Source organism: Podarcis liolepis (genome assembly GCF_965112155.1).
Source record: "Podarcis liolepis genome assembly, chromosome: 6".
Taxonomy (NCBI): domain Eukaryota; kingdom Metazoa; phylum Chordata; class Lepidosauria; order Squamata; family Lacertidae; genus Podarcis; species Podarcis liolepis.
Genome location: NC_139559.1, coordinates 81205864 through 81232741, shown reverse-complemented (window position 1 = coordinate 81232741; position 26878 = coordinate 81205864). Strand labels below are relative to the sequence as shown.

The window sequence follows — 26878 nt, the reverse complement described above, 5'->3', positions numbered from 1 at the left end:
TAAGAAATTACATTAAAGGGAAGGGAGAAAAGAGCAGCTCTTTAGGACAAACGGATTCCTATCTCCATGTGCTGAAACAATTCACTCTTCAAGCATAGCTCTGACTTCATTAACCAGAAGGTTGGTGATTCGAGTATGTTTCCGAGCACAATTCAAAGTGTTGGTGCTGAACTTTAAAGCCCTAAACGGCCTCGGTCCAGTATACCTGAAGGAGCGTCTCCACCCCCATCGTTCAGCCCAGACACTGAGGTCCAGCACTGAGGGCCTTCTGGCGGTTCCCTCACTGTGAGAAGCCAAGTTACAGGGAACCAGGCAGAGGGTCTTCTCGGTGGTGGCACCCACCCTGTGGAATGCCCTCCCACCAGATGTCAAAGAGAACAACAACTACCAGACTTTTAGAAGACATCTGAAGGCAGCCCTCTTTAGGAAAGCTTTTAATGTTTGATGCATTACAGTGGTACTTTGGGATGCGAATGGGATCCGTTCTGGAGCCCCATTCACATCCTGAATGGAACGTAAGATGCGACGGCGCATCTGTGCATGCGCGGGTTGCATTTTGCCGCTTCTGCGCATGCGCATGACGTCATTTTGAGAGTCTGTGCATGTGGGAGCAGCGAAACCTGGAAGTAACACGCTCCGTTACTTCTGGGTTGCAGTGGAGCGCAACCCAAAAGCACTCAACCTGAGGCACATTCAACCCGAGGTATGACTGTACTGTATTTTAATATTTTGTTGGAAGCCGCCCAGAGTGGCTGGGGAAGCCCAGCCAGATGGGTGGGGTATAAATAATAAATTGTTATTATTAAATTATTATTCGAACCCACCCAGGGACAGTTGTGGGCAGTATTGCAGGGGGTTGGATTACATGACCCTCAGGGACCCTTCCAACTCTACAATTCTATGATAGTAAAGGTAAAGGGACCCCTGACCATTAGGTCCAGTCATGACCGACTCTGGGGTTGCGGCACTCATCTCGCTTTATTGGCCGAGGGAGCCGGCGTACATCTTCCGGGTCATGTGGCCAGCATGACTAAGCCGCTTCTGGCGAACCAGAGCAGCGCATGGAAACGCCGTTTACCTTCCTGACGGAGCGGTACCTATTTATCTACTTGCGCTTTGACGTGCTTTCGAACTGCTAGGTGGGCAGGAGCAGGGACCGAGCAACGGGAGCTCACTCCGTCGTGGGGAATCGAACCGCCGACCTTCTGATCGGCAAGTCCTAGGCTCTGTGGTTTAACCCACAGCGCCACCCGCGTCACTGAAAGGGGAAGAAACCAGGCTAGCTCATCTATCTGCACATTTTGCTTCCTAACTTTCTTAATAGTAGGCTCCTTATCTTACGGCTGCTTTTTTAAAAGGAAAGCTCAGAGTCTTGCCCCCTCTGGAGGCAGGGCCCTGGTGTAACTGCTCCAGGTGCACCATTGATAATCTGGACTTGGCTCAGGTGCTCCTTAAGATATCCCGATCCCAAGCTGTTTTAGCAGAGATCAGTTCCTGATCAAATGGAGAAAGTATACGCGCATATGGTTTATATAAACAGCAGATTTAGGATCAATGCTTGGAGGCTGGCACAATTGCCTCCCGCCCATGTCAACTCTATGTACAACTGATGTTTAAAAACCATCTAATATGACATGGGAACACAAAAGAGGTGCAAGAAGAGCAGCACAGACCCAAATCCCCTAATGAGAGCACACTCTTAGGCGTTTTGGTTCGCTGATCAGCTCGCTGTGGATGCTGTGATCTTGGGGAACTCGTAAATGGGAAAGCACAATCTCTCGGCAGCATATATTGATTACAAGACAGCCTTTGATTCTCTGCAGCCTTCTTGGCTGCTTCAAATACTTAGAGGGTACAAAGTGAATCCTGCTAGTACAATAGTCCTGCGATAGATAAAACGGAATGTAAATATTGCCACAGGATTGCTACCAGATTACTGGGGGTGAAACTGTTACCGCTGCAGTTTCAAGGTAATACGTGACCAGAGTTTGGGGCTTGACAAAGGAATCGTCACGGTGCCCAGAATTTTTGGAAGGAAGGAATGTGCTTTGAATATGCTGTACAGTGGTACCTCAGGTTACATACACTTCAGGTTACATACGCTTCAGGTTTCACACTCCGTTAACCCAGAAATAGTACCTTGGGTTAAGAACTTTGCTTCAGGATGAGAACATAAATCGTATTTTGGCGGCGCGGCAGCAGCAGGAGGCCCCACTAGCTAAAGTGGTGCTTCAGGTTAAGAACAGTTTCAGGTTAAGAACAGACCTCCGGAACGAATTAAGTACTTAACCCGAGGTACCACTGTAAATGTGTTTGCAGCCCAGCAGTAGGCAGAGCCAGCTAATTCTGGTTTTGTCCCCATATTACCGTATTTTTCGCTCTATAAGATGCACCAGACCACAAGACGCACTTAGTTTTTGGAGGAGGAAAACAAGAAAAAAAATATTCTGAATCTCAGAATCCAGAACAGCAAGAGGGATTGCTGCGCAGTGAAAGCAGCAATCCCTCTTGCTGTTCTGGCTTCTGGGATAGCTGTGCAGCCTGCATTCGCTCCATAAGAAGCACACACATTTCCCCTTACTTTTTAGGAGGGAAAAAGTGAGTCTTATAGAGCAAAAAATATGGTACTTTCGGTTGAGTTCTACAAAGGCAACACAGACACTAAGGACGAGGGAGCTGACAGCCAGGGCCATATCTCTAGACCGGATGTAAATAAAAAGAGAGGCAGGTGGTGCTGGCTGAGTTGAGACGGAAGTTAGCAGGATACTGCCCCATCTGCCAAAACGGATCACCTTCCTTTTTACGTATGCATGTATGCATGCAGATATATGTGCATTAAAAAGTTATTTTGTATCATTATTCCACAATTGCTCCCATGCACTTATCTCAATATTATTACCATTACCCATTGCCCAATGTATCATTGAAGATTTCACTTGTTCATTTTTTGTTTCCCATTCTAATAGCATCTTATATATTTTCGACAACACATTCACATTGCCTTCTAGCAGGTTTCTCTCTAATTGGGAGGTTTGACTCCCAAAGCCCAATTTTTTATCTATTTTAAAGACTCCATCCTCTTAGCCAGATGTCCGCAAACTTTGTCAGCAGGGGGCTGGTCCACTGTCCCTCAGATCTTGTGGGGGCCCGGACTATATTTTTTTGGGGGGGGAAATGAACAAATTCCTATGCCCCACAAATAACCCAGAGATGCATTTTAAATAAAAGGACACATTCTACTCATGTAAAAACACACTGATAATCCTGATAATGACTGTCCGTGGGCCGGATTTAGAAGGCTATTGGGCCGGATCCGGCCCCTGGGCCTCAGTTTGCCTACCCATGCTCTTAGCCTTCCAATGATGAAAATATGCATACCCTTTAACATTTAGCTGATGAATATAGTGACATCCTATTCTATTTAATTTATTAATTATTATTATTATTATTATTATTGTTGTTGTTGTTTTGTTGTTGTTACTATTATTAATTATTATTATTATTATTATTACTACTACTATACTATACTATACTATACTATACTATACTATTATGATACTATACTATTATGATACTATTTATACCCCGCCCATCTGACTGGGTTGTCCCAGCCACTCTGGGCAGCTTCCAAAATAAAAATAATCATCAAACATTAAACATTATAAAACTTCCCTATACAGGGTTGCCTTCAGATGTCTTCTAAAGGTTGTATAGTTAGTTACTTACCTCCTTGGCTCAGGAGTCACACATCTCCATATCCTCCAACATTACTCCAATGAAAGCAGGGACATCCTAAGGAAAAGTGGGACTTTCTGGGATCAAACCAGAAACCAAGATGGGTTCTGTAAACCTGGGACTGTCCCTGGAAAACAGGGACAGTTGGAGAGTCTGAAATATTGAAGAGCTGGAGTACAACTTCTCCTCCTTCCAGCCGCACTCAATCATCCTGTCTCTAATATTGGAATTCTCCCCTGTATCCAGAGGAAAGCCATCCTGTTAACCGAGCCCAGCTCACTGAAATCACCTCACACATAATGCTGTTTCTTGTCTACAAGCATCTTACGAGAAATGGCGGGCTTTCATTTCTGTATCTGTTCCACTGGTGTAACTCTGGGGGTTTCTGGGCGAATATCAGGAGGGTGGAAACACTGTAAGAAAGATCAGACTCAGACCCTAACAAAGCAATGTTTGATGAACGCTTAGTTTTTAGACTCGAGGCAATTGCTCACCCCCACCCTGTTTTTCTCTGGCTTGCCACGCCACATTGGATCGCATGAGGTTGCAGCGCACATGTGAAGCTGTATCGGAAGTGACACGTAGCAATGTAACTCCTCTGGGCATGGCACAGGAATGAAGATGAGGCTTGGAAAAACTAGTCTTGTCCGTGGTTTTGTGACTTGAGACGACTCTGGATGGAACTGACTGATCCAGCGGTAAATTATCCGCTCGGTGGGCAGCGCAGTCCCATGTCAGTACCTGCCTCTCCGTGAGTGGATTTAAGCTGCGGGGAACACCAAACGAAAGGAAAACCTTTTGAGGCCTTGAGTCGATTTACGGGCATTTGTCTTGCTGACTCTGCTTATTGCAGGATTCAAAGAGAGATCAAGTGTGATTATACAAAGCTTCGCCAGTGCAGAAACAATCTGGCGAGGAACCATGTGGATTTATTGAATATCGTTTCAACTTCTGGGGTGCGCATTCTTCTGCCTACCCCATGATATTTAATTGCAGTTGCCAGACTCTATATGTTAGGGTGATCTCTCGGATTATGTACAGATGGGCACAAACTATTTTAAAGAGTTATCCCCCCCCCCTCTGCAAAGAGCCCGAAGTGCATGTTTTCCCAGGGTTAACATTCATTGAATATGACTGAGCTTCTATGTGTTCAGCAACTGCACCGAAGCCTCCAGCAGCCACTGGCCTGGAAGTTGGGCTGACTCACTGCAAATGCTTCATGATGCCTGAAATCAAATATTTTGATTCAGGCTCATGCTCTCTATCAAACCTCGATATGAAGGTGGTGTGTTCTTATTGGACATAGACGTTTTGCTACGTGGTAATGCGGCATAACACAAACTGGCTGCTGTGGGGCCATGGCAAGCTGTAGAATTGGAGAGAATATGCTATCCTTTCACTTGAGATTTAAAAGCTTATGGTTTCAGAGAAGGAAGTAAGATAACCCGAGTCACACCAAGGAATGGGAACAGAAGTCGGTGGATGTGAACATTATCATGACATAAAGCTATTCATCATTCATACAATCAGTGGAAACACTCCTCAGACTTAATATAGGAGACAAATTTTCAGAGTGCATTTCAATAGAAGAGGCACTATTATGGGCAGTGGCATAGCATACGTTGGCAGCACCCGGGGCAAGGCAAGGATTGCATCCCCTAACCTCCTTGGGGGCATTCGCTGTGCCCCTGTGGTGGTTGCTCCTCATGGAGGTCACCTGCTGGTCGCCTCATTTGCCCACTCAGCTTGGTGAGCTCCCAGTGAGAGCAGCAGCTGCCGCTCCTTAGCTGGCCTAGTGGCATCCCAGCAGTGCTGGAGCCACAGAAGGCTTAGGATGAGTCCTGGCTCTGCTTGGTGGGCATCCTTTCTCTGTGAGGAGAAGAAGGCGCTGCCACAGCCCCAAAGGCCTGGCCCAGGAGCAACTCACATCTTTGGAAGGCGGCCATCACTTGGCCTCGGTGAGGGAATCCATCATGGGGGCCCTGGGTTACGCCCCCTCAGCATCTGCCCCAGGGCCACAGCACCCCTTTCCCCACGCTACACCACTGATTATGGGAAATGCCTTTTGCACACGATGCAAAGATTCGTGGTTTGGCGAAAGAGACAAGTGCTTTATGTGCTATAACATCACATCTAATCTAGCCCTTAAGTCTTTTGACCATTTCTATGGGGCCTCAGTATGTGACCTCTTAAAACACTTCAAAAATATTAAGAGAAATAAGTCATTTCGACATTGTCTAATAAACTACTGAAGCAGCGCTGGGCTCTCTCAGCTGTAGTCTCATGACATTGCTTCCGTTTTTAACCCTGCAAAATCAAAAAAGGTGTGCTTGACGCACGGTGTGTATATTACGAAGTTCTGGATGTCATGCTAGCATGGCAGGCTCTAAGGTTTCCCACACGGCCATTGGTCCAGTCACACCAGCGACCTGCTGTTTCTTATTTCACTGAATTTGGACACTGTGAGTAAATTGGCAGCGGCACTGCAGCGTTGTGGATGGATTCAACCACTGTCTCTCTCTGGCTTGGGCTGTGTTACACCTGATTGCGTCTCATGACAGGACCTAGATCTAAACCTGCTGTTTTACACAAGGCAAAGCGAAAATTAATGAAAGGTTTGGATCACATTAACCTTTTCTTTTACGCACTAAGCGGCACAAACAAGGGCCTGTTGTTTGGTCACTCAAGGACACAGCTGACATCAAGGGTCGGGATATAGCAGACGTTTGATTCATACCAGATGTGTAGATCTCATCACACAAGAGGTGGTGGCAGAGATATGAATTTAGGTTCAGTGCCTTCTGAGCTTTAATATGGCAATAGGTGAAAGTGAGTAGGCTGAATGCCGGATGATGATTGCTCTATATATTACAATCATGCAAAAAATAATAACCATGTAATCAATACATTTCTAACAACAGAATAGTTTTCTTCCAGGGTTCCTCCCCCCTTTTCCTTATCTAGGTGCACACAGAGGGTAGAATATTTTGCCCTGCAGGAATAAGTTCACACATGTACTCCCATCACTAGTGTCAGGATAAAAGGTAAAGGGACCCCTGACCATTAGGTCCAGTTGTGGCCGACTCTAGGGTTGCGGCACTTATCTTGCTTTATTGGCTGAGGGAGCTGGCGTATAGCTTCCGGGTCACGTGGCCAGCATGACTAAGCTGCTTCTGGCGAACCAGAGCAGCGCACAGAAACGCCTTTTACCTTCCCGCCGGAGCGGTACCTATTAATCTACTTGCACTTCGTGCTTTTGAACTGCTAGGTTGGCAGGAGCAGGGACCAAACAACGGGAGCTCACCCCGTTGCGGGGATTTGAACCGCTGACCTTCTGATCACCAAGCCCTAGGCTCTGTGGTTTAATCCACAGTGCCACCCGCATCCCCTGGTGTCAGGGTAGAAACCCAATAATGAGGTATAGCAGTCCCCCATCACATAAACCCACATTGTGCGAAGGGACTGCTACTCCATTAGTTGGAAGCGTGTGTGTGAATTAAGCACCCATGTATGTGGGACAATGCAAGCTTGCCTTTCCCACCCAATCATAGTTTCTGCTAACGTGTTGAATGGGTGAGAAAAATCCCTTAGCAACGTTGCACAGGAGTTGCCTCACTTAATCCTATGCTGCTGGCAATAGGGTGGCTTCCTTTGGGCTGATCGTTGTCCTCTCTTCCTGCTAAGCATTGATTGGATGGGAAGGGCCTATATGACCAGTCCTATCGCTATGGTGGAGGTTTCTGAATATTACTGCAATAGTTTGGGACAAAGCTATGCGGAAGCGTGGAAGCTTCATGTGTACACTGCGTTTGCACACATTATCTGGGAGTGCAGATCACAATGTATTGCTTTACCGCATTACTAGGAGAAAGCTCTGGGGAAGATGGAGAAGAACTAAAACAGCAGGATCTCTGAATGCTCAATCTAGCAAGGAAGACCCACAAGCAGAAGAGGGTTTCATAACATATATCTAATGTGGATGCAATCTGGGGGCTGCAGCGTTGTCAGTTTGTGCATAAAATTTGAGGAAAAGCTTCATTTGGCTCAACAAATCCCCTCTTCGGATCTGTGGACATAAAATCAAAAGATATCTCCGGGTGTGTTCTCCAGATGTGATCTAAACTCACCTTCAAGCTTGCCTTGATAGCTATGCCAGCAACATGGATGCTGGCTGAAGCCTCTAAGCCTTTCTCCTTCCTGCTGGCCCCAATGATCACCAAGTACCTCTGCCTCCACACGTTGATCACTTCTCCTTTTCATCCTCCATGGGGCAGAAGCACACACCACTAGGTGCATGAAGACTGACCCAGTTAGAGAAGATAACAGCACTAGTGGGTAGGGAGGAGGCGGTGCTACTGAACAACAGAACCAGCGGGGAAAGGCTTAGCCTGCTCAGTTCACTGGAATATCCTAGTGCTTTGGTTTGATGGAAGGTATGAGCCATCTGGGAGCTGACTACACAATGACAGGCCAGCAGGGATGTCCCCCTGGCCTGTGCACAAGGTCTGTTGGCTTACTCACAGTGCAACCCAAATTAGATAAGGGAAGGATGTCAAGGAGATGAGTAACTACATAACCTTGAGAGGGCATCTGACCGCAGCTCTGTATGGGGGAGCTTTTTAAGGTTTAATGTTTTATTATGTTTTTATATATCTTGGAAGCTGCGCAGAGTGGCTGGGACAACCCAGTCAGATGGGCAGGGTACAAATAATAAGTTGTTATTATTACTATGACTTGGCCACCCTGGCCTGTTAGTATTACATATTTAGCATGGTGTTCATATCCCAACTTTCCTCCAATCTACTGTGCTTAGCTGAACAGCAAGATCATAAGCCTTTAAAAGAGGCTTCAGAAATACCTTTTCTTGCCTCCTTCCAGAAACAGAAAAGCAGCAATCGGTGAAGCATGTAAAAACTCAACACACAACAATCTCTTTGCAAGAAAACGAAGGTCATGTTTTCCAGTTTAACATGTCAGGCCCGTCTCTGTTCAGAAAGGGCAAGCTCAATGTTTTGCTTGACAACTGAATCCAGCACCGACAAGGGCGGACTGCAACTGGCTGGAACAGATTACCTGGGAACTGGTGCTTTCTGAAGGAAGGGTTTATGGAGGTGGGTGCCATCGGTCTGCAGGTTACTAATTAAAAGCCCAGCATGCAAAGAGGAAGCAATTCTGGATTGTACACACTCCGCAGGCCACAATGCAACATAAAACCTCTGGGGCTATATAAGCAGTTCTGAAACCATCTCGCCCGTTCGGGTGACTGGTCTGCAGCTAATCTGGTTAATCCAACTGAGTCAACCGTACCAACTGCAGTGGAGATGGCCAACCTGTGCGACACTGTTCTGAACTGCAGGTCCAGAGGAGGGCTTGTGAGAGTGGTTGGGTGCAGGGATACCAAAGAAGGAGGTCCAAAACACCAGAGTGATCAGTTCTAGTGCCTTATAAAGGAAAGGTGTAGACTTATAGCAAATCAGCCTGTCAGGTCTCCCAGGCTTTACTGACGTAGGATGGATGCAGCAGCAAGATGACGACTTATCTGCACCCAAGCAAACATTCACACATTCTTTATACACAAAGCAGCATACGCCACTTTGGCCTGGATTCCCCATCTCTCTGCCAGACCAGGTGAGGGCATAGGTGGCAAATACCCAAATCTTACAGATAGTTCCCCTTTCTGGACTCAGAGCTCAACACCAAAGCAAGCCAATTATCAAAGCAAGTGAATACAAATATACATGAGCTCGTTGCTATAACAGCTACCAATTAATTGTGGGGTTTTCTTGACTACCAAGATGGCGTCCGCAGTGCTTCCAGAAGAGTTTGCCTTTGGTCCAATGCAGACACCCAGCCCCGTGTTGTTGGACTACAGCCCCCAACATCGCTGACCATTCTGGTTGAGGAAGATGGGACTTGGGAGTCCAGCCAAGGCTGCAAGTGAGTTACAGTCAACTACAGTAGTACTTAATGGAAGTGAATGAAGGGAGCAAGAGCATAGCTCTGAATGGGTTAAAAAAGCCACACCTCACACAAAAAACACTGAAAGCATGGACTTGAAGCCAATTTCATTGGTTGAAAGCCCAGCTTCAGATACATCCCAAGACAGTAAGGAGAAAGAGTTTAAGAGCAAAATGGAAGAGGTAGTTAAAACATTGAGTAAAGATGAACTAGTGCCAGAATTCCTATGCTTATTCTACAGAAGTTGCTGCAAAACAAAAAGGCATATGATTTTATATTTATGACTTCATACTCCTCATAAGTGAAGGAAAATGTACTAGCTACTGTAATACAGGGAATCTGGAGAAAGAAGCAAGATGTCAAGATTTTAACCACATTTGGGTGGGAATGTAAAGTAGCAAAACAATTCTGTATTAATGTGATCAATGCAACTGAGGGCAATTGGAAAAGCCCACAGTTTTGTTCTTGGGTGGATTGGAACAACAACAACAACAACAACAACAACAACAACATTTATATGCCACCCATGTGACTGGGTTACCCCAGTCACTCTGGGCGGCTTCCAACAAATTAAAACCCACACGGGTTAATTTTGGGTTAATATTGATCCAATATAAAAATAAACATGGGAAATATGTTAGTTACAGTGCAAATATTAGTGGCCATTAGTTGGACAAAAATAACTCATCATTTGAGGACTAGAAATAAAAATCTGTGGACTGTTGGTATAAGTTTATTTGCTACTGGAATGAGAAAACAAATGATCAGAATGATATCAAATATGTGTTGGAAGTAATCTGCAGGAATAATATGACGAGGAGATAACTTCACTTATAACAATACTACAAATTTAGTTACTCACTTGGTATAATTTATGTTAAACAGATAGATTTGTTATGCCTTTCTGTCTATGCCTCTTTATGTGTAAATGAATTATTTAAAGCTAAAAAAAATACATTAAATAAAAATTCCTGTGCTTTTTCCATTGACATTCATCAGAGAAATGCAGTCAGCCCAGGGGCTGCACCACTTACTTTTTTTGGCTTCCTCAAGCTTGTCCTTGGCACGTTTTTCAGCCTGCAAAAGCTGTTGGATTCCCTGAGACTGGCTCGTCATTCTGGCTCCTCGATTTCAGAGGTGCTGTGCGGTGACTGGGAAAGAGGAAGGGGGCTTTATGCTTTGTCTTGTTGTGTCAACATTAAGAGGATTCACTTTGCCCTGCCCAAGCCTGCTGAAGCGAGATTCATGCTCTGGGAGGTGGCTGTAAGGGAGGCACACAGACCAGTTCTCTTTTCCTCTGGTTTATACAGGATCACGGAAATGTTTTGAAAATCTGGTGCCTGTGTTTGTCCATAATATTTGTGGACCTTCTTTTTTTTAAGAGTAAAAGTAATTAGAGTACCAGCAGATCCCAGGACACTTCCAGACATAAGCTCTGCACAAACGTATCAGGATGAATGCTCAGGAAACACTGATTGTCTAGAAGCACCCTTAGATTTTAAACAAATTCAACGCCCATCAGCGTTATCCTATATTTGCTGCATGTGTTGAATCTATCTTTCTGTGCCAGAACCAGTGGCAACATGCCAAGCACTGCTACTATCTAGACTTTGTGCCATCCAGATGTTGTGCTGGCAGGGGCAGATGATGGGACTTGTAGTGCAAAACATCTGAAGAGCACCCCACTGAGGAAGGCTGACCGAAACCCTGCCTAAAGTAGGATTTATGTAAAAGATGTGAAATGCCAACACCTACAAAGTGATTCCTGGGATGTGGGGGTTACAAAATATGCCCTGTGGTGGCATAATTGCCCGTCACATATTTCAGGCTATCCGAAGTCACATCCCCCCCCCGAGGTTCAGAGACAACAAATAAATGAAAATATATATACTCGGGACAAGGGGGTGTGAATTGGCTTGGGGAGCCGGGGGGGGGGCAAAGAGCAAGGCCTGGACTCAATACCTGAGGTTCTTCACCCGTGAATTAGGTAAAGGTAAAGGAACCCCTGACCATTAGGTCCAGTTGTGTCCGACTCTGGGGTTGCAGCGCTCATCTTGCTTTATTGGCCGAAGAACCCGGCGTATAGCTTCCGGGTAATGTGGCCAGCATGACTAAGCTGCTTCTGGCGAACCGGAGCAGCGCACAGAAATGCTGTTTACCTTCCCGCCGGAGTGGTACCTATTTATCTACTTGCAGTTTGACGTGCTTTCGAACTGCTAGGTTGACAGGAGCTGGGACCGAGCAACGGGAGCCCACCCCGTCGCGGGGATTCAAACAACTGACCTTCTGATCAGCAGGTCCTAGGCTCTGTGGTTTAACCCACAGCACCACCCATGTCCCTTACCCGTGAATTACATCATTATAAAACACTAAGAGAAGAAGGACAAGTCGGACACTTAACATCACCTCATGGGTGAGCCATGCATGTGGCGCCTCTAGGTGAGAACACATGCTCCTCAGCAACGAGACCTTTTGCCAAGAGACCAAGAACACCACGGCAAAGCTGTCAAGCAAGGCCGGAGCCTCCCTCAGTGGTCTGGATCCTGTGACTCTCACAGACGCGAGAGAGCACACAGAAGCCTCTATTTTTGGAGGACTTACTGTCACATTTCTTTAAATAAAAAATGACCGCATTTTATGATAGAAAAAGGGGAAGTGCAGGCCAGCTGGAGAAAATGGTTTATACAGCAGAATGCGGCCCTCCCAGTTACCTCCCTTGGGGATGAAAATGTAAAAGAGAAAATGAAAGCCTAAAACGGGAGAACAACCACTTTGCATATTTTCCCAGTCAATTGCTGACCAGTACCACCCAGGGGTTCAGCCTGACCCCCTCAAGGAATTCCCATGTAACCAGAACTCCAGATCACAAGGGCAGGTTTCCTCTTATTATGCCCCACAGCCATTTCCTGACCACACACAAGTGAAGCACCAAGAGCTCTTTAACTAATTCCCATCCGGCATGTCTGAAAAGTGGCAGATACTTTACCAGGGCTTATGCACCTCAGATGTCAAGTCCAGGGAGAGGCAGGCTAAATGGAAGTGAGCCTTCCACTCTGAAACCACCACAGCCTTATTGGGTCTTAAGTAATTTGCAGGTGTGCTGCATTAGCAAGTTCATAAATTGGCAGTCGTTAGTGGAGGCGGCCTTTGTTCCAAATACAGATGCAATGCTTCAGACTTCATACAACGATGAAAGGGTCAAAACAGCAGGATGCCAAAGAGTCTAGCTGGGGGGGAGGGCATTTGTATGTGCTTTCTTTTTGTTTTGAGTGCAAGTTATCAAAGCCAAAGGAAAAAGGTTGTGCAAACACCTGCATGTGTGTGTGTGTTTGTGTGTTTTTAATGCTATCAAAACGAGGCCAACCATCGCTATTGTTTTAACCAAGAGAACTTCTTCAAACAGATAAAGGTATGAACCTCAGAAATGCAAAAGTCTCGAAGTTTCACATCGACTAAGGCTGCTTTTCTGCACCACCGGACTCCTACTGCGTCCTGTTTCTCCTCCTATTCGCAGAGGCTTTTTCTCACTTTAACTTCTAACCACATCCTGTTTGATTCTTGGAACAAAAATTCTTTTGTGTTTCTTAGCATGGGGCCGAGCGCCACTGAGGGCTTTATAGTCTGTTCTCTCACAGCATCTGGGTGGTGGAAGGGAAACATAGAGACCGTAGATTGCGGCGACCACAAGGGAGCAACACGCTACTCCACCCTCTCCCCTTCAGGTCAGTCCTAAGGAAGCCTGGCAGTACAACAGTGTCCTACAATGCCGCCACGGTCGCAGGAAGGTTGCAGAGGGGAGGCCTGCATTCCTTGCCAATCCCACAACAGCGGGAACATCACTGTTGATAGGAACTTGACTTTGGAGTCCCTGTGAGCTGTGAATGCCACCACCATGGCAAGAGGCCTGGAAGACTTAGGGCAATGAACTGAAGAGCAGGATAGGCTATCATAAGGACATTGCCAGGAGGTGCAAGGCTTGGGATTTGATAGCATGCCTTGGAAAATGCCCCAGTCCCTGTGTGTTTCAAATATGAATGCACTTGCAGATCTGAACACAGTTGCACTGGTTTGTTGTTGCAAAACAGGGTTTCGGGTTTCCAGACTTCCTTCTCTGGAATGTGGAAGACATTTCCTTATCATACCCTTAGAGTGGTGCGACAAAATCATTTTCTTGGGTGCTTGGCAAAGAACGTCGGTGGGTGAAAGCCCACCTCCTAGGAAACGGGACCTTTAGAACGGCTTGCATTTGCCTCTAGCTCAGGATTCGATCAGAGCTGGAGATGAAGTATGAGCTTTGTCACTGTAGGAATCTTCCCTACTTCCCTCTTTTACATAAGCTACACGGGGTTGTTGTGACTCTACGCCACCCTGAGCTCCATGGAATTATTCACGTAAAGGTGACTTCTAAACTCGATTATTGGAAGGTGCTGTGTGTGAAGCTTCATCTGAAGATCGTCTGAAAGCTTTAATTGGTTCAAAATATAGCAACAAGGATGCTAATGGGCATGGATTATACTGTATGCTTAGCAGGTCCAGCATCAGTACCCATAATAGTAGTACAGTGGTACCTCGGGTTACATACGCTTCAGGTTACAGACTCCGTTAACCCAGAAATAGTACCTTGGGTTAAGAACTTTGCTTTAGGATCAGAACAGAAATTGTGCTCCGGCGGTGCAGCGGCAGCGGGAGGCCCCATTAGCTAAAGTGGTGCTTCAGGTTAAGAACAGTTTCAGGTTAAGAATGGACCTCTGGAACGAATTAAGTACTTAACCCAAGGTACCACTGTAGTAGTAGTAGTAGTAATATAATAATAATAATAATAATAATAATAATAATAATAATAATAATAATAATATAATATTTATACCTGCCCATCTGGCTGGATTTCCCCAACTACTCTGGGCAGCTCCCAACAGAATATTAAAAACACGATAAAACATCAAACATAAAAAACTTCCCTAAACGCGGCTGCCTTCAGGTGTCTTCTAAAAGTCAGATAGTTGTTTATTTCCTTGACATCTTCCTCAGGTGTGTGGGCAGGGCAGGGGTGGGCATTGAAAGAGGGAATAGATGCCTCTGTCTTACGAGCGACCTGTAAATTCCAATTATTGCCAGAAACAGACTTTGCTAATTGCTTTCATTTTGAATTTCCATTTGAGTCTGATACCTTTGAGGATTTCTGGGGTCATTTGCAGAAGGGTCATTTCTAACCTAATTAGACCGCAAGTGCTTCCCCCATTACCATCCTAAATCTACAAGCATGGACAGTTCTCCCTAGTTGGTAGCAGAGATATGGGTATATTTTACATTGCCGTGCTTTCCTTGACAAAACCAGTACAGTCATACCTCGGGTTACAGACACTTCAGGTTGCCTTTTTTTGGGTTACGGCCCGCCGAAACCCAGAAGTACTGGAATGGGTTACTTCCAGATTTCGGCGGTCGCGCATGCGCAGAAACGCTAAATTGCAACCCGTACATGTGCAGACGCGCTGCTGCGGGTTGTGAACGCTGCAGGTTGTGAACGTGCATCCATCCCACATGGATCACATTCGCAACCCGAGCGTCCACTGTATAAGGACAGCTGAAACTCTCAGGAGGATCCAGTCGTAATCTGGTGAACCGGGTTTGCATCCCTGCTCCTCCACATGCAGCTGCTGGGTGACCCTGGGCTAGTCACACTTCTCTGAAGTCTCTCAGCCCCACTCACCTCACAGAGTGTTTGTTGTGGGGGAGGAAGGGAAAGGAGATTGTTAGCCGCTTTGAGACTCCTTCGGGTAGTGATAAAGCAGGATATTAAATCCAAACTCCTCCTCTTCTTCCTTCACACAAGCACAATAACAGTTCAGTGCAGAGCTAAGAGACATGATGCCCTCCAGATTTTGTGGGACTACAGCGCCCCTCATCCTTGGTCGTAGGCCATGCAAGCTGATGGGAGGTGGAGTCTAACAATATCTGAAGGGCACTGGATTGGCTGACCTTGGCGTTTGTGTCTCTGCCTTCCAGTGCTTTATGTACACACAAAGCAGATATAACTACATCTCTCTCTCTCTGTTTCTGCGTCACAGTGATATCAGCCTAGTTAAGGTACTTCCATAGCTTGATATGCTGAAATCAGGGGTAAAAATTGCTCTGCTCTTTTGGGTAGACTCTAGATCTGTGAGGGGCATACAATAGTTGTAAGATTGTTGAGGTGGGACCGACAGCATCCCAAATGTGAGAGACATGATAAGGCTGGATCTGATTTTGCAGCTCCCAGCATAGGGAGAACAGCAGTTTGTGCAACGAAATTGAAATTTCAGTGTGGCCTTTTTATTCTTACTAAATGAAATTCACTTGCAGCAGGGTTCGCCCACCAGATGGTGACTTTAACAAACAACCAGCATATCGTTGGCCTTGTGGGACCTTACTGCCATTTAATATAAAAGTTGATAGTTACAGTATAATAATAAAAAAAGTTTCAACAGACAGAAAGGCTGTGCTTGGCAAAAACTGCAGAGCTTCCAAGAAAGTGTGTGTGTGTTTGTTTGTCTCTCTGGGTGTAGATGTTATTGCAAAATGACCTGTAATAAGTATTGCAAAAAGAGAAACCAAACAAACAGCTGAACATTAGGGCAGACTCCAGAACATCATAAACTTGGGGAGTGGGGATGGGAGGTTGAAGCTACTGAAGCCGTGAGGAAGGATAGTTCAAGGGGGGGGGGGACAGCACAGGCGGAGGAAAGGGAAATAAATATCATTTCCCTGTGGGCAGAGGTAAAGGTAAAGGGACCCCTGACTATTAGGTCCAGTCGTGGATGACTCTGGGGTTGCGGCGCTCATCTCGCTTTATTGGCTGAGGGAGCCGGCGTACAGCTTCCGGGTCATGTGGCTAGCATGACTAAGCCGCTTCTGGCGAACCAGAGCAGCACACGGAAATGCTGTTTACCTTCCTGCTGCAGCGGTACCTATTTATCTTTTTTTCTTTTTTCTTTTAATTCAAAATTATAACAAGACATATTATCCAAAAACATATCATCCTTGTCCCCCCCCCCATTTTTCCTCCCTCTCCCCTCCCACACAAAACCCACACAGTTTGCTTTGTTGCGTCTTCAGATACTTTGTAAAGGGTTCACATTCACCCTTAAAGTCAGTTATCCTTGTCCCGTAGCATATATGTCAGTTTTGCCAGTTCTGCATAGTCCATCAATTTTTCTTGCCGTGATTCTTTAGTTGGGGTTTCTTCAGTCTTCCATGCTGGTGCTACCAGAACTCTCGCGGCCGTTGTCGCATACATGAAGATGTTTTTCAACTTTTTGGGCAGGTCTTTCCCTACAATCCCCAACAAAAATGCCTCAGGTGCGGTACCTATTCATCTACTTGCACTGGTATACTTTTGAACTGCTAGGTTGGCAGCAGCTGGGACAGAGCAACGGGAGCTCACCCCGTCGCGGGGATTCAAACCGCCGACCTTCTGATCGGCAAGCCCTAGGCTCTGTGGCTTAACCCACAACACTAAAGTGATGAGTAGGTGGAGGCTCACCCTGGATAATCATTTGGGCAACACTTCTGCTTACCTGTATGTTCAGTGGGCAGAAGAGAAACCTCCTCACCAGCGGAGTAATGCTGGCATCATTCTGTGGGCAGAAGCCAGTGGGAGGCTGGCAGGGCTGGGCAGACAGACACCCACCCAGCCTGGCATAAAGGGAGTTTGGATTGCTCGGCCTCCAATTTAGCCCCACTAAAATGTAGGGCTAATTAAATTTTTTCCTCAGAATGCATCATTTGTGGGTGATGGAATTTGCCAAATATTCTCCAGGGAGAGGATTGACATTTTTTAACAGTTCGGGAGGAACTCAGAAAAGAGAATTTTTGAACATTGGTTAGGAAACTATTTTTGCTTGCTTTCGTAGTGGATGAAACTATTTTTTTTAGTTCTTATTAGCGAATGAAGGAAACATTGGGCTAAGGAAAGGAGAACTGGAAGGAGTAACGATCAATTGCATTGCTTTCTTATTAAATTAATTTTAAGGAATATTAAAACTGGATCCACAGTTGCACCCAAAATTCACAGGTGGTGAAATTGGGGGGGGGGGGGTCCGTTTCATGGTGCTCAGTAATTAATGCAATTCATCATATATGGGACTGCCTTTTAAGATGGTTCAGAAACTGCAGCTGGTACTCATATCTTAGGAGAAATGTGTATATGACCCTTTTGTGCATCCTTTCAAAATAATAATAATAATAATAATAATAATAATAATAATAATAATAATGCTGCAATCTGATAGGAAAAACTGACAAGAAGAGAACTGTAGCAGGAACATCCTGATTCTACCCAGACTCCACCCACTCCTCTTGAGTCCAGTGCCACCTAGTGACTAACTGGCTTAATGACACTATCCACATATGTGTCACCCACGAATCTTTTGTCTGTGCTGCATAACCATTTTGGAACATCATTAGTATTTGCATTGCTCTGCCTTAGCAGTCAAAGGTAGCAGCAATCATGGATATTAAATCTTTTCTCATACAGGGCATGACAGGTGATAATGGAAGTCTCACAAAGGGAAATGGGTTGCTTTGAAAAGCTCAAAAGATTACATCTATATTTAAAGGAAGCTTTGTGCTTATGACAAAGTAATTCCTCATAAAAAAAAGACTGCACAATGGTAGCACTTGAAATTTCTGCAAAATTAAACGAAACCCCATTGACTCTTCTCCATGGCAAGTCTTCAAATGGAAGATCTTTCAATTACATGCATTTGCCCTGAAGGGAACCTTACTCTTTAACTTTGATGATGATATTCTTCCCTCTTCCAAGTCTTGACTCCTAATGCAGGTGGTTGTAAACCTGCCTTAAATAATATTTTAGAATGAGCTAACAGGATAACTCGCCAATCTCAGGTTTTCTGAAGTAATTAGGGTTGTTGGAGAATTCCAATAAAAACAGAAATGGAAGCAGAAACTGCCGATGTTAGCCTATTCATCCCACGTCCAGAAGAGAAGTCAATCTGGCAAATATAAGTGATATTCACTGTTGTTGTTGCTTTCAGTCTGCAAATGATACTTCCTTGATTAAATTCTCCCCCTGTTTGCACTGCATCTCCCTTGCATTGAAATAAATGGCGTGGAATAACACGCTTACAATGTAATTATGTAAACTCTGTAGTGCTGCCACAGTCAACAGCAAGACGACTAGCATAGTGTTTGGCAGAAGACAAACTGCAGCAGAACGGAAACAAGGCTGATTGGGATTATCACAGGGTGTGGAGGAAAATGGTGCCCTATTATATCCCAAGAAGCGATGCATTTGCCAAACAGTCCCAATTTTCAGAAGTGTAATTTTTGCTTGTGCTCTCTATGTTTTTCCTATTCAAGAAAGACTCTCTTTTACATATGCAATGCTAAACTCCTTTTAACAATTGCTTGAAGCTACACACTCCAGCTCTTGGAATTACTTGGGAGAATCCTGCAGCCTAGAATAGTTTTCTTTCAGGACCAGCCCAGCTGCCTTACTCTGCCTCATTGTAGGGCCGGCCCTGTTCTGTACATTGAATCCTGTCGAGGTAAATGACAGGATTCAATGTACAGAACAGGGCCGGCCCTACAATGAGGCAGAGTAAGGCAGCTGCCTCAGGTGGCAGGTGCTGAGGGACAGGGAGAGGACAGAGCTGCGAGTGCCACATTGGCCTGCCCTGTACCCCCTATGCTAGTTGGCTGCCCTCAAGTGCAGTGGGAGAGACTTTCCTTTCACCGTTATCAGAGTAAGATTCAACTGGCAATCCACTTGGCTTCTGTGTGTGCCTTGGGGAAAGTTACCATCTCGTCCTTTGCCTCAGGCAGCAAAATGTCTTGAGCCAACCCTGGTACAGATAGCTGCAATAGCTGTCAACTGGAGCAGCTATTGAATCTGACTTCAGCACTGCCGACGGGACAGCATCCTCCACCATATGTGATAGCGAAGACTAGCTTAGTGAGTGCAGGGCCCGCCACGTGGCGTATACAGCTGTTCTCCAACTCGGGAAATGCCTCTGGACTTGAAGAGGAATGTCTCCGATTGCTTCCCAATATTCCCCAACATCTGCTGCTTGAAATGGGTGCCTGATTCTGCCTAATGAGAGGGACGGGCCTGTACATAGTCGTAGAAGGACTGAAGGACAGCATATGTCTAAATTTATAACTAGTATCTTGTAAACTTTGGCTCGACCTTGCGTTTGGCACTGCCTAGCAAAATGCTCAGCCCAGCCCAGCTTCATGCAGCCTCACAGTTTAGGGGAGTTAGAACAATAAAACAATGAGTTAAAACAACAAAGTGAAGCACTAAAAGGAGTTAAGAAATAAATTGGGAGAGAGGATAAAAACAAATGCTAAGTGTTATGTACTGAAGTTCTCACCCTGGGCCAGCAGGGGGATACTGTAGATAGTTCAGGTCCACATATGCAAATAAGGGATCGAAAGTGACATTCAGTGATTGGATAGTTACAGAAAGTTGTTACAGTTACGTTGTACTGGAGCATATATATAAGCAGGCTGGCTGAACCCTTCAGTTCAGTTCTGTTCTGGCCTGTGAATAAACAAGAGCTGTTTGAATAATCGCTGTGTCATCTGATATGTTCACCCACAACTTAACACTAAGGTTAGAGAGCAGAAACCTGCCTTAGAGTTGGCCTTAGAGCTCAAAACCCTGCTTCAAGCATTCGGCAGCCATCTTGGATCCTCAATGTAACCACAATGTAAGCACATATGTCTAAATGTAGCTACCATGCCTGAGGACTGGTTCACCACTTGACTGCAGGTTCCAGTGGCAACTTCGCACATGTAAACAAGCTGTTGCAGGTCAAGCACCACGAGACGGGTCTGACGCTTCACATCCTCCCTGTCACAATGCTTTTCAATGGAGTAATCCCACACATTCAACCATGAGCAGTCAAGTGCTGCTAGGCACTCAAGCAATATGATAACCAAGTGAAGTTAAAAGCATCTGTGAATCAATTTGTAAATGCAACTTCTAAAAAACCAGAGTCCAGATGTGACCTTCATAGTGCATTAATGGGAAATGGTATAGTGCGGTCCGCTGAATAATGAATTGGGAAGACACAGGTTCAGATTTCACCTCCATTGTGGACACACAAGGGGGCCTTAGGCAAACAGCTTTCAGTCTCAGTCCTTGACACTCAGCTGTAATTTGAGGGATAAAACTGACTGCATTACGGAATTGCTGTATGGCAGAGCTGGCCAAACTTTTTGGGCAAAAGTGTGAGAATGTGCCATAGAGCCAGCATCCCCTCCAACATTCTTCAGATGAAAATAGGGAAATTTCTCACTCCCCCCAACTCACCCTCCCTGACCCTTCCATTTTTTTGTCATCCCCACCATAGAGCAGAAGAAAGGTGAGTGGTGCCACAACTACACCAATGGGACACAGCACACATGCCCTCCACCGTGTAGTGTGGTGGTTAAGAGCGGTAGACATAATCTGGTGAACCGGGTTCGTGTCCCCGCTCCTCCACATGCAGCTGCTGGGTGACCTTCGGCTAGTCACACTTCTCTGAAGTCTCTCAGCCCCACTCACCTCACAGAGTGTTTGTTGTGGGGGAGGAAGGGAAAAGGAGAATGTTAGCCGCTTTGAGACTCCTTCGGGTAGTGATAAAGCAGGATATCAAATCCAAACTACTCCTCCTCCTCCTTCTCCTCCTCCTCCTCCTCCTCCTCCTCTTCTTCTGAAAACTCCTTAATCCTGATTTTATTTTAATCATTGGTAGATTTACAAAAATAAAAACACCCCAATAAATAAATTTTAGAAAGGGGCAAGACTAGACATGGATACACAAAGCATTTGTATTTTTTAATCAAGACTGCTTGTGCTGTGTTCCTGCTCCTCAGAGCTGAATTCAATAAACGTGGCATTTTGCTCCCCCCACCAGTATAAAATTCTTGTTAAATTATTTCAAGTTGAGTATAGACTTGATTGTATGCACGACACTGCAAACGGTTCACTGGAAGACATCCCTCATCACCACCAAACAAAATTTAAAGCTGTGGCTTTAATATATAACTTTGGATGCATTTGTTCTGACTTGTCCCCCCCCCAGTGAAATGTTCTTTATTCACTCCTTAGAGGCAGTTTCACATCAGGGAAGAGACCCCCGATTTGTCCGTTATGCCGTCAGTTTGTGAGCGTGTGTTGCTGGCGGTTGGGGTTGCTGATAGTATTCTGAGCTCCCTGCTGAGCCCTGGAACAATGACTTCAAAGCCTCTCTTCCACCTCTCCCCTGTTCTCTTTCTAAAACATCCTCAGGCATAAAATGAGAAACATAAAAATAGCGAACAGCGCCGTCGTCCACAAGTATTGTGGGATAAATAAAGATTTTGTTGCTTTAAAACAAAACCAAAAAAAGGGCGCACACAAAAAAGAATCCGAGCAAAATTGTGCATCTTTTGAAGTCGGGAGCCAAGCTCCCATTGATTTCAACAGGAACAGAATTTTGTCTGTGCAGCGCTCATCTTTGTGAACTGCTTAAACGGAGCTACCTGTTCATCCGCTTCTTTTATCTCTTCCCCACCACCACCCCACTCCTCCTGGAGTTACTATTTTAAATGTGCTCAAAAAGCAGATAACAAAACACACCATGGGCAGAAGCCACAAAGAGCTAATGCCTCGTGATTGTGCCAAAAGATAGAGTGTCACTACTACGATTGAAATCAAAGGAGCTAATCTTTGTTATTTGTTTGAATCAGCATGCTTGAAATGTCCCCTTTCTCTTTCCTCTCCTTTCTTTGATAATCGGGGAAAAAGAAATTTGTGGCTACTCACGGCTGCTTGAATCAGCAGAGGTGCACATCATTCATGCTCCTTTGTCTCTGACGCAGATATGAGGGTGGCTGGTCTGTCACTGATTTGATTCCACTAGGCTTCTTCAACCTGGTGTCCTCTAGATGTTTTGGATCCCAACTTCTATCAGTTCCAGCCAGTCAGCCAGCCAGCGTAAGACATGATAGGAATTATAGTTCAACAACACCTGGAAGGCAACAGTTTGGGGAAAGTCAGAGCTCAGGGTGCCTTATATATGGATCTCAGGTTCAATCCCTTTCAGAGAGATTACAGTGAGAGCCAGTGTGGTGTAGTGGTTAAGAGCGATAGACTCGTAATCTGGGGAACTGGGTTCGCGTCTCTGCTCCTCCACATGCTGCTGCTGGGTGACCTTGGGCCAGTCACACTTCTTTGAAGTCTCTCAGCCCCACTCACCTCACAGAGTGTTTGTTGTGGGGGAGGAAGGGAAAGGAGAATGTTAGCCGCTTTGAGACTCCCGAAGGGGAGTGAAAGGCGGGATATCAAATACAAATTCCTCCTCCTCCTCCTCCTCCTCCTCCTCTTCTTCTTCTTCAGGACCCAACCTGCTTAGTTTCAGCAGTGGAACTGCATCATGGACCTGTAGGCCATTCTTTGGCTTGCTTGCACACACTCTGCAACTTTCAGCTTCTAATCCTGTCCCAGAAGGCCCTCCTTCATTGCTGACGTCTCCTGCTTCTATCAGCTCCCATCTCATCATTTCTGCTGACTGCTCCTCAGTGTCCCACCACCAGGCTCCAGACGTCATCTTCTGAGCCCTCCATGGGAGTGCAAGTTCCCACCACTCTTCTTCATCCAGCCAGTCGAAGCAAAAACACTGTTGTAAACAAAAAATGCCCTTTTTCCTTATGGGGTATCCAAGAGCCCATATAGAGTCCTTAAGTAGGTTCCCTATTGGTAGGAGAAAATAACAGAGGCCAACCAGAGAATATTGAGAAGCAAAGCAGCTAGTAAGCTTGATCTTTATTGATCTGTTGCAACAGGGTGCTCCCCTCACCCGCAGGAAAGGAGGAGGAACCCAGAACTAAGGTGTGCCTGCCCCTATATAGAGATTTTAAATTCCCTGCCCTGGAGCTCAAGACCACCCCTCCATACATCATACATGCATCACAGAAGGGGTGTAACCGAAGACCACCACCCCACAAACATCACACCTACATCACAGAAAAGGTGGTCTACAACAGAAATTTGAATGTTGTTTTTCTCCTGTCATTGTTTATCTCCTGTCTGGCAGGTTACTTGATTGGATTGCCTGGGTAGCCTGGCCAGTCTTTTGTACTGATAAATACTTAGTTCCTGGGCCAGGTCACAGGCTCACACCCTATTTATATCTTAAATGTGCCCTTAAGGCAGGATTTGTGAGGAAAGAGACAATGGGGAGGTCTCTCACTTTGACCTTGCAGAGAAAACATTTGCTCAGTTTAGGAATCAAAATGGTTCCAGGTTGGTCTTCCTGTGCTGATCTGTGTACATGCTTGACTGGTACACTTATGAACATTACCATATATCTAAGACCTCAAAATCCCTATCACAATACTCAAGGAGGGAGCAAAGTGGGGCTGGTGAGGTTGTGTGGCCTAGAGAAGTTTCAAGAGAGGCCTGGAGAGTCTTACTTGGCCCCTGGACCTGAAGTACCCCATCCCCGATGTATTCGAAGGTGTTGGGGGATGTCATCCATGGATACAGAGTCTGGGGACTTCAGGATGCAGATGATACACAGCTGTAATACTTCATATGTGACGCACTTTGAAAGTCTGACATATGCTATATAAATTCCGCTGCTGCTTCTATGTTAAATTGTAGCCAGTTGGTCAGAGTAGACCTGTTGATATTAATGGACATAACTACCTTAGGTCCATTCATTTCAGTGGGCCTACTCTGACTAGAACTCACTTGGTTATGTCTCTTAGGGTGTAATCCTCACCCTACTTACCTGGGAATATGCCCTCGTGAATTCAGTGGAACTTACTTCTGAGTGGATATGGTTAGTTTGGATTGCGATCTTGGGGTTGCATCCAGCATTAGTCATGCTCAGGGGAAACCCATGAAACTCTGAGTAGAATTGAGTTGGATAAAACCCATGTTTATTAACAGGCAAATAGTTTCCTGCTCCTCTGGGCATATTTGGCTTCTTTTAACGTCCTCTCACTCTTAATTAGCACTGTGTAAGACTGATATTGATATTTTGACTTGGCTTTTTTCATGGATGTGCTGCTCTTATATTTTTAGTTCTTACGAGTTTATTTCAGCTTTCCCTACAACTAAGTTAATCTGAGAGCCATTGCTATTAGGATCTTTTTAAAACAACAGCAACAACAACACTGCCACACTATGCTGTTTATTGTGGTATTTAGATGTATTCTTGCCTTTTTAAAATTCTTTTTAAAATTTTATTGAACAGTGCCCCCAAAACCATGTTATAGGGTGGTTAACAAATATAATAAATAAATAAGGAACTGTTTCAGCACCTGGCAGGATTCTCAAGATTCTCATGAGGTGTTTATGAGTTTTGGAGCCAGACTTACATACACCACCATCAATAACTGATTCTTCTTTAAAACAATATACAGGAGGACAATTCTCCCTGTCACACCTTGAGGAGCCACAGGGCAGTTGCTCTGACAGGAAGGGTGTTTCTTTAACAAAAGTGCAAATTTGGCTCCATGATGTCTGACAATTTTAAACGAAGGTGTTGGTAGCCAGGAGCCCTTCAATGTATCTTTTGTTTTCCCAACAGAGCCGGAGAGAAACAATTTAAGAATGGGTAATTCACAGACCTGATTTTATCGTAAATCAGTTAAGATGGAGCTCTGGTCCCAGGCACTGGTAAGGCTCTGCCAACAGTTGTTTATTCATATATTTGTTCAAGCCACTGTTTAACGGCTTGCTTGTGATTGAACCCAGTTTCCACAGACTATAATAATGCTGAACCTCCAGTTATCAAAGAGGCACTGACTTTCCTTGTCTGAGCTACTACCACACAAGTCAGGTTTCATTTGCCTCAGCCAAAAGCTGTAACGGAAGTATCAATATCAGTACCTCGTGGCTCTTTAAAGAAAAACAGAAAACACACCGGCAAGAGACACCGGCAGGCCCTCTTCTCATGCCTTGGCCCCAGGAGCAAGAAAGACAATTGTAAACGAAAGACTATTTTGGTAATTCTGTTTGTATGATTTCCCTTGAATGCTGGGAAAGTTGCACTGGGAAAGTTCTGTTGAGCTGCCCATAGGCTGTTGGTCCAAAAAGCTTTGGAAGGCAGCAGTAGCTACAGAAGCTTACCTATGAGATCCATGTGGTCAAAGGATAAGCAAAATTGTATGTTGCCTGCTGGGATGACTTTATTTCTAATATCCACAAAAGGAATTATGCTGGTGCTGTGGGTTAAACCACAGAGCCTAGGACTTGCCAATCAGAAGGTCGGCGGTTCGAATCCCCACAACGGGGTGAGCTCCTGTTGCTCAGTCCCTGCTCCTGCCAACCTAGCAGTTCAAAAGCACGTCAAAGTGCAAGTAGATAAATAGGTACCACTCTGGTGGGAAGGTAAATGGCGTTTCCGTGCGCTGCTCTGGTTCGCCAGAAGCGGCTTAGTCATGCTGGCCACATGACCCGGAAGCTGTACGCCGGCTCCCTCGGCCAATAAAGCGAAATGAGCGCCGCAACCCCAGAGTCGGCCACGACTGGACCTAATGGTCAGGGGTCCCTTTGGAAGGATTAACTGGGGACAGGGCCATAGGGTTTGGGTCGACATGAAGGGGGATGCTTGTAAGATCAGCATTAGCATTAGAGCTGGTGATGGACTGGAAAAGGTGTTTTCCCATTGTCTTGGTAACAAGCAAACATGCAATTATTTTGTTGTTGGACGGTTCATTGGTCTAAAACAGGGATAGGAAACCTTACAGCAGAGGCAGTTTTACGGTAGCACAATCGGTTCGGCCGTGCTGCAGGGGGCACCATAATAACGCTATAGAACAATGCTGTGAGAGGTGTGGGCACCATATTTTAATGTCTCACAAGGTGCCGCTGAAATTTGAGAGCTCAGTGTCTGCCACTGCCCCCAGAGCTGTCTATATGGCCCTTGGAACTGTCTGCAGGACACACATCCCTCCCCGTCAAACCCATCATCAACCCTGCTTTGCCCTGTCCTTGCCTGGCTGGAATGTGAACTCTAACAATGCTTCTTGCATTGTGACTCTGTCCACCATCAGCTCCAAAAGGTTCCTTGAAGGAAATGCAGTGCTTGAGCTGAAACGGTTTCCCTACCCCTGGTCTAAGCTGCTTGAGGTTTTGCACTGACAAGTTTCTTAAGCAAACTATGTTTCAAAAAGCAATCCTATGAATATCAATATCAATATCAAA

At 45.4% G+C, this 26878-nt stretch overlaps 1 protein-coding gene across 1 annotated transcript in view; it reads right to left on the bottom strand.

The window, feature by feature from the left end:
- The window catches only part of ATP6V1G3 (ATPase H+ transporting V1 subunit G3), a 32149-nt gene extending 9574 nt beyond the window's left edge, over positions 1–22575 (bottom strand). Inside the window, exons 1-2 of the mRNA XM_083506894.1 lie at positions 22487–22575; positions 10728–10844 (exon numbers count right to left, since the gene is read on the bottom strand). Of these exons, the coding sequence (XP_083363020.1) occupies positions 10728–10809 (82 nt within the window). The 5' untranslated portion in view covers positions 10810–10844; positions 22487–22575. The remainder of the gene's footprint in view (positions 1–10727; positions 10845–22486) is intronic.
- Between the last annotated feature and the right edge of the window lie 4303 nt (positions 22576–26878).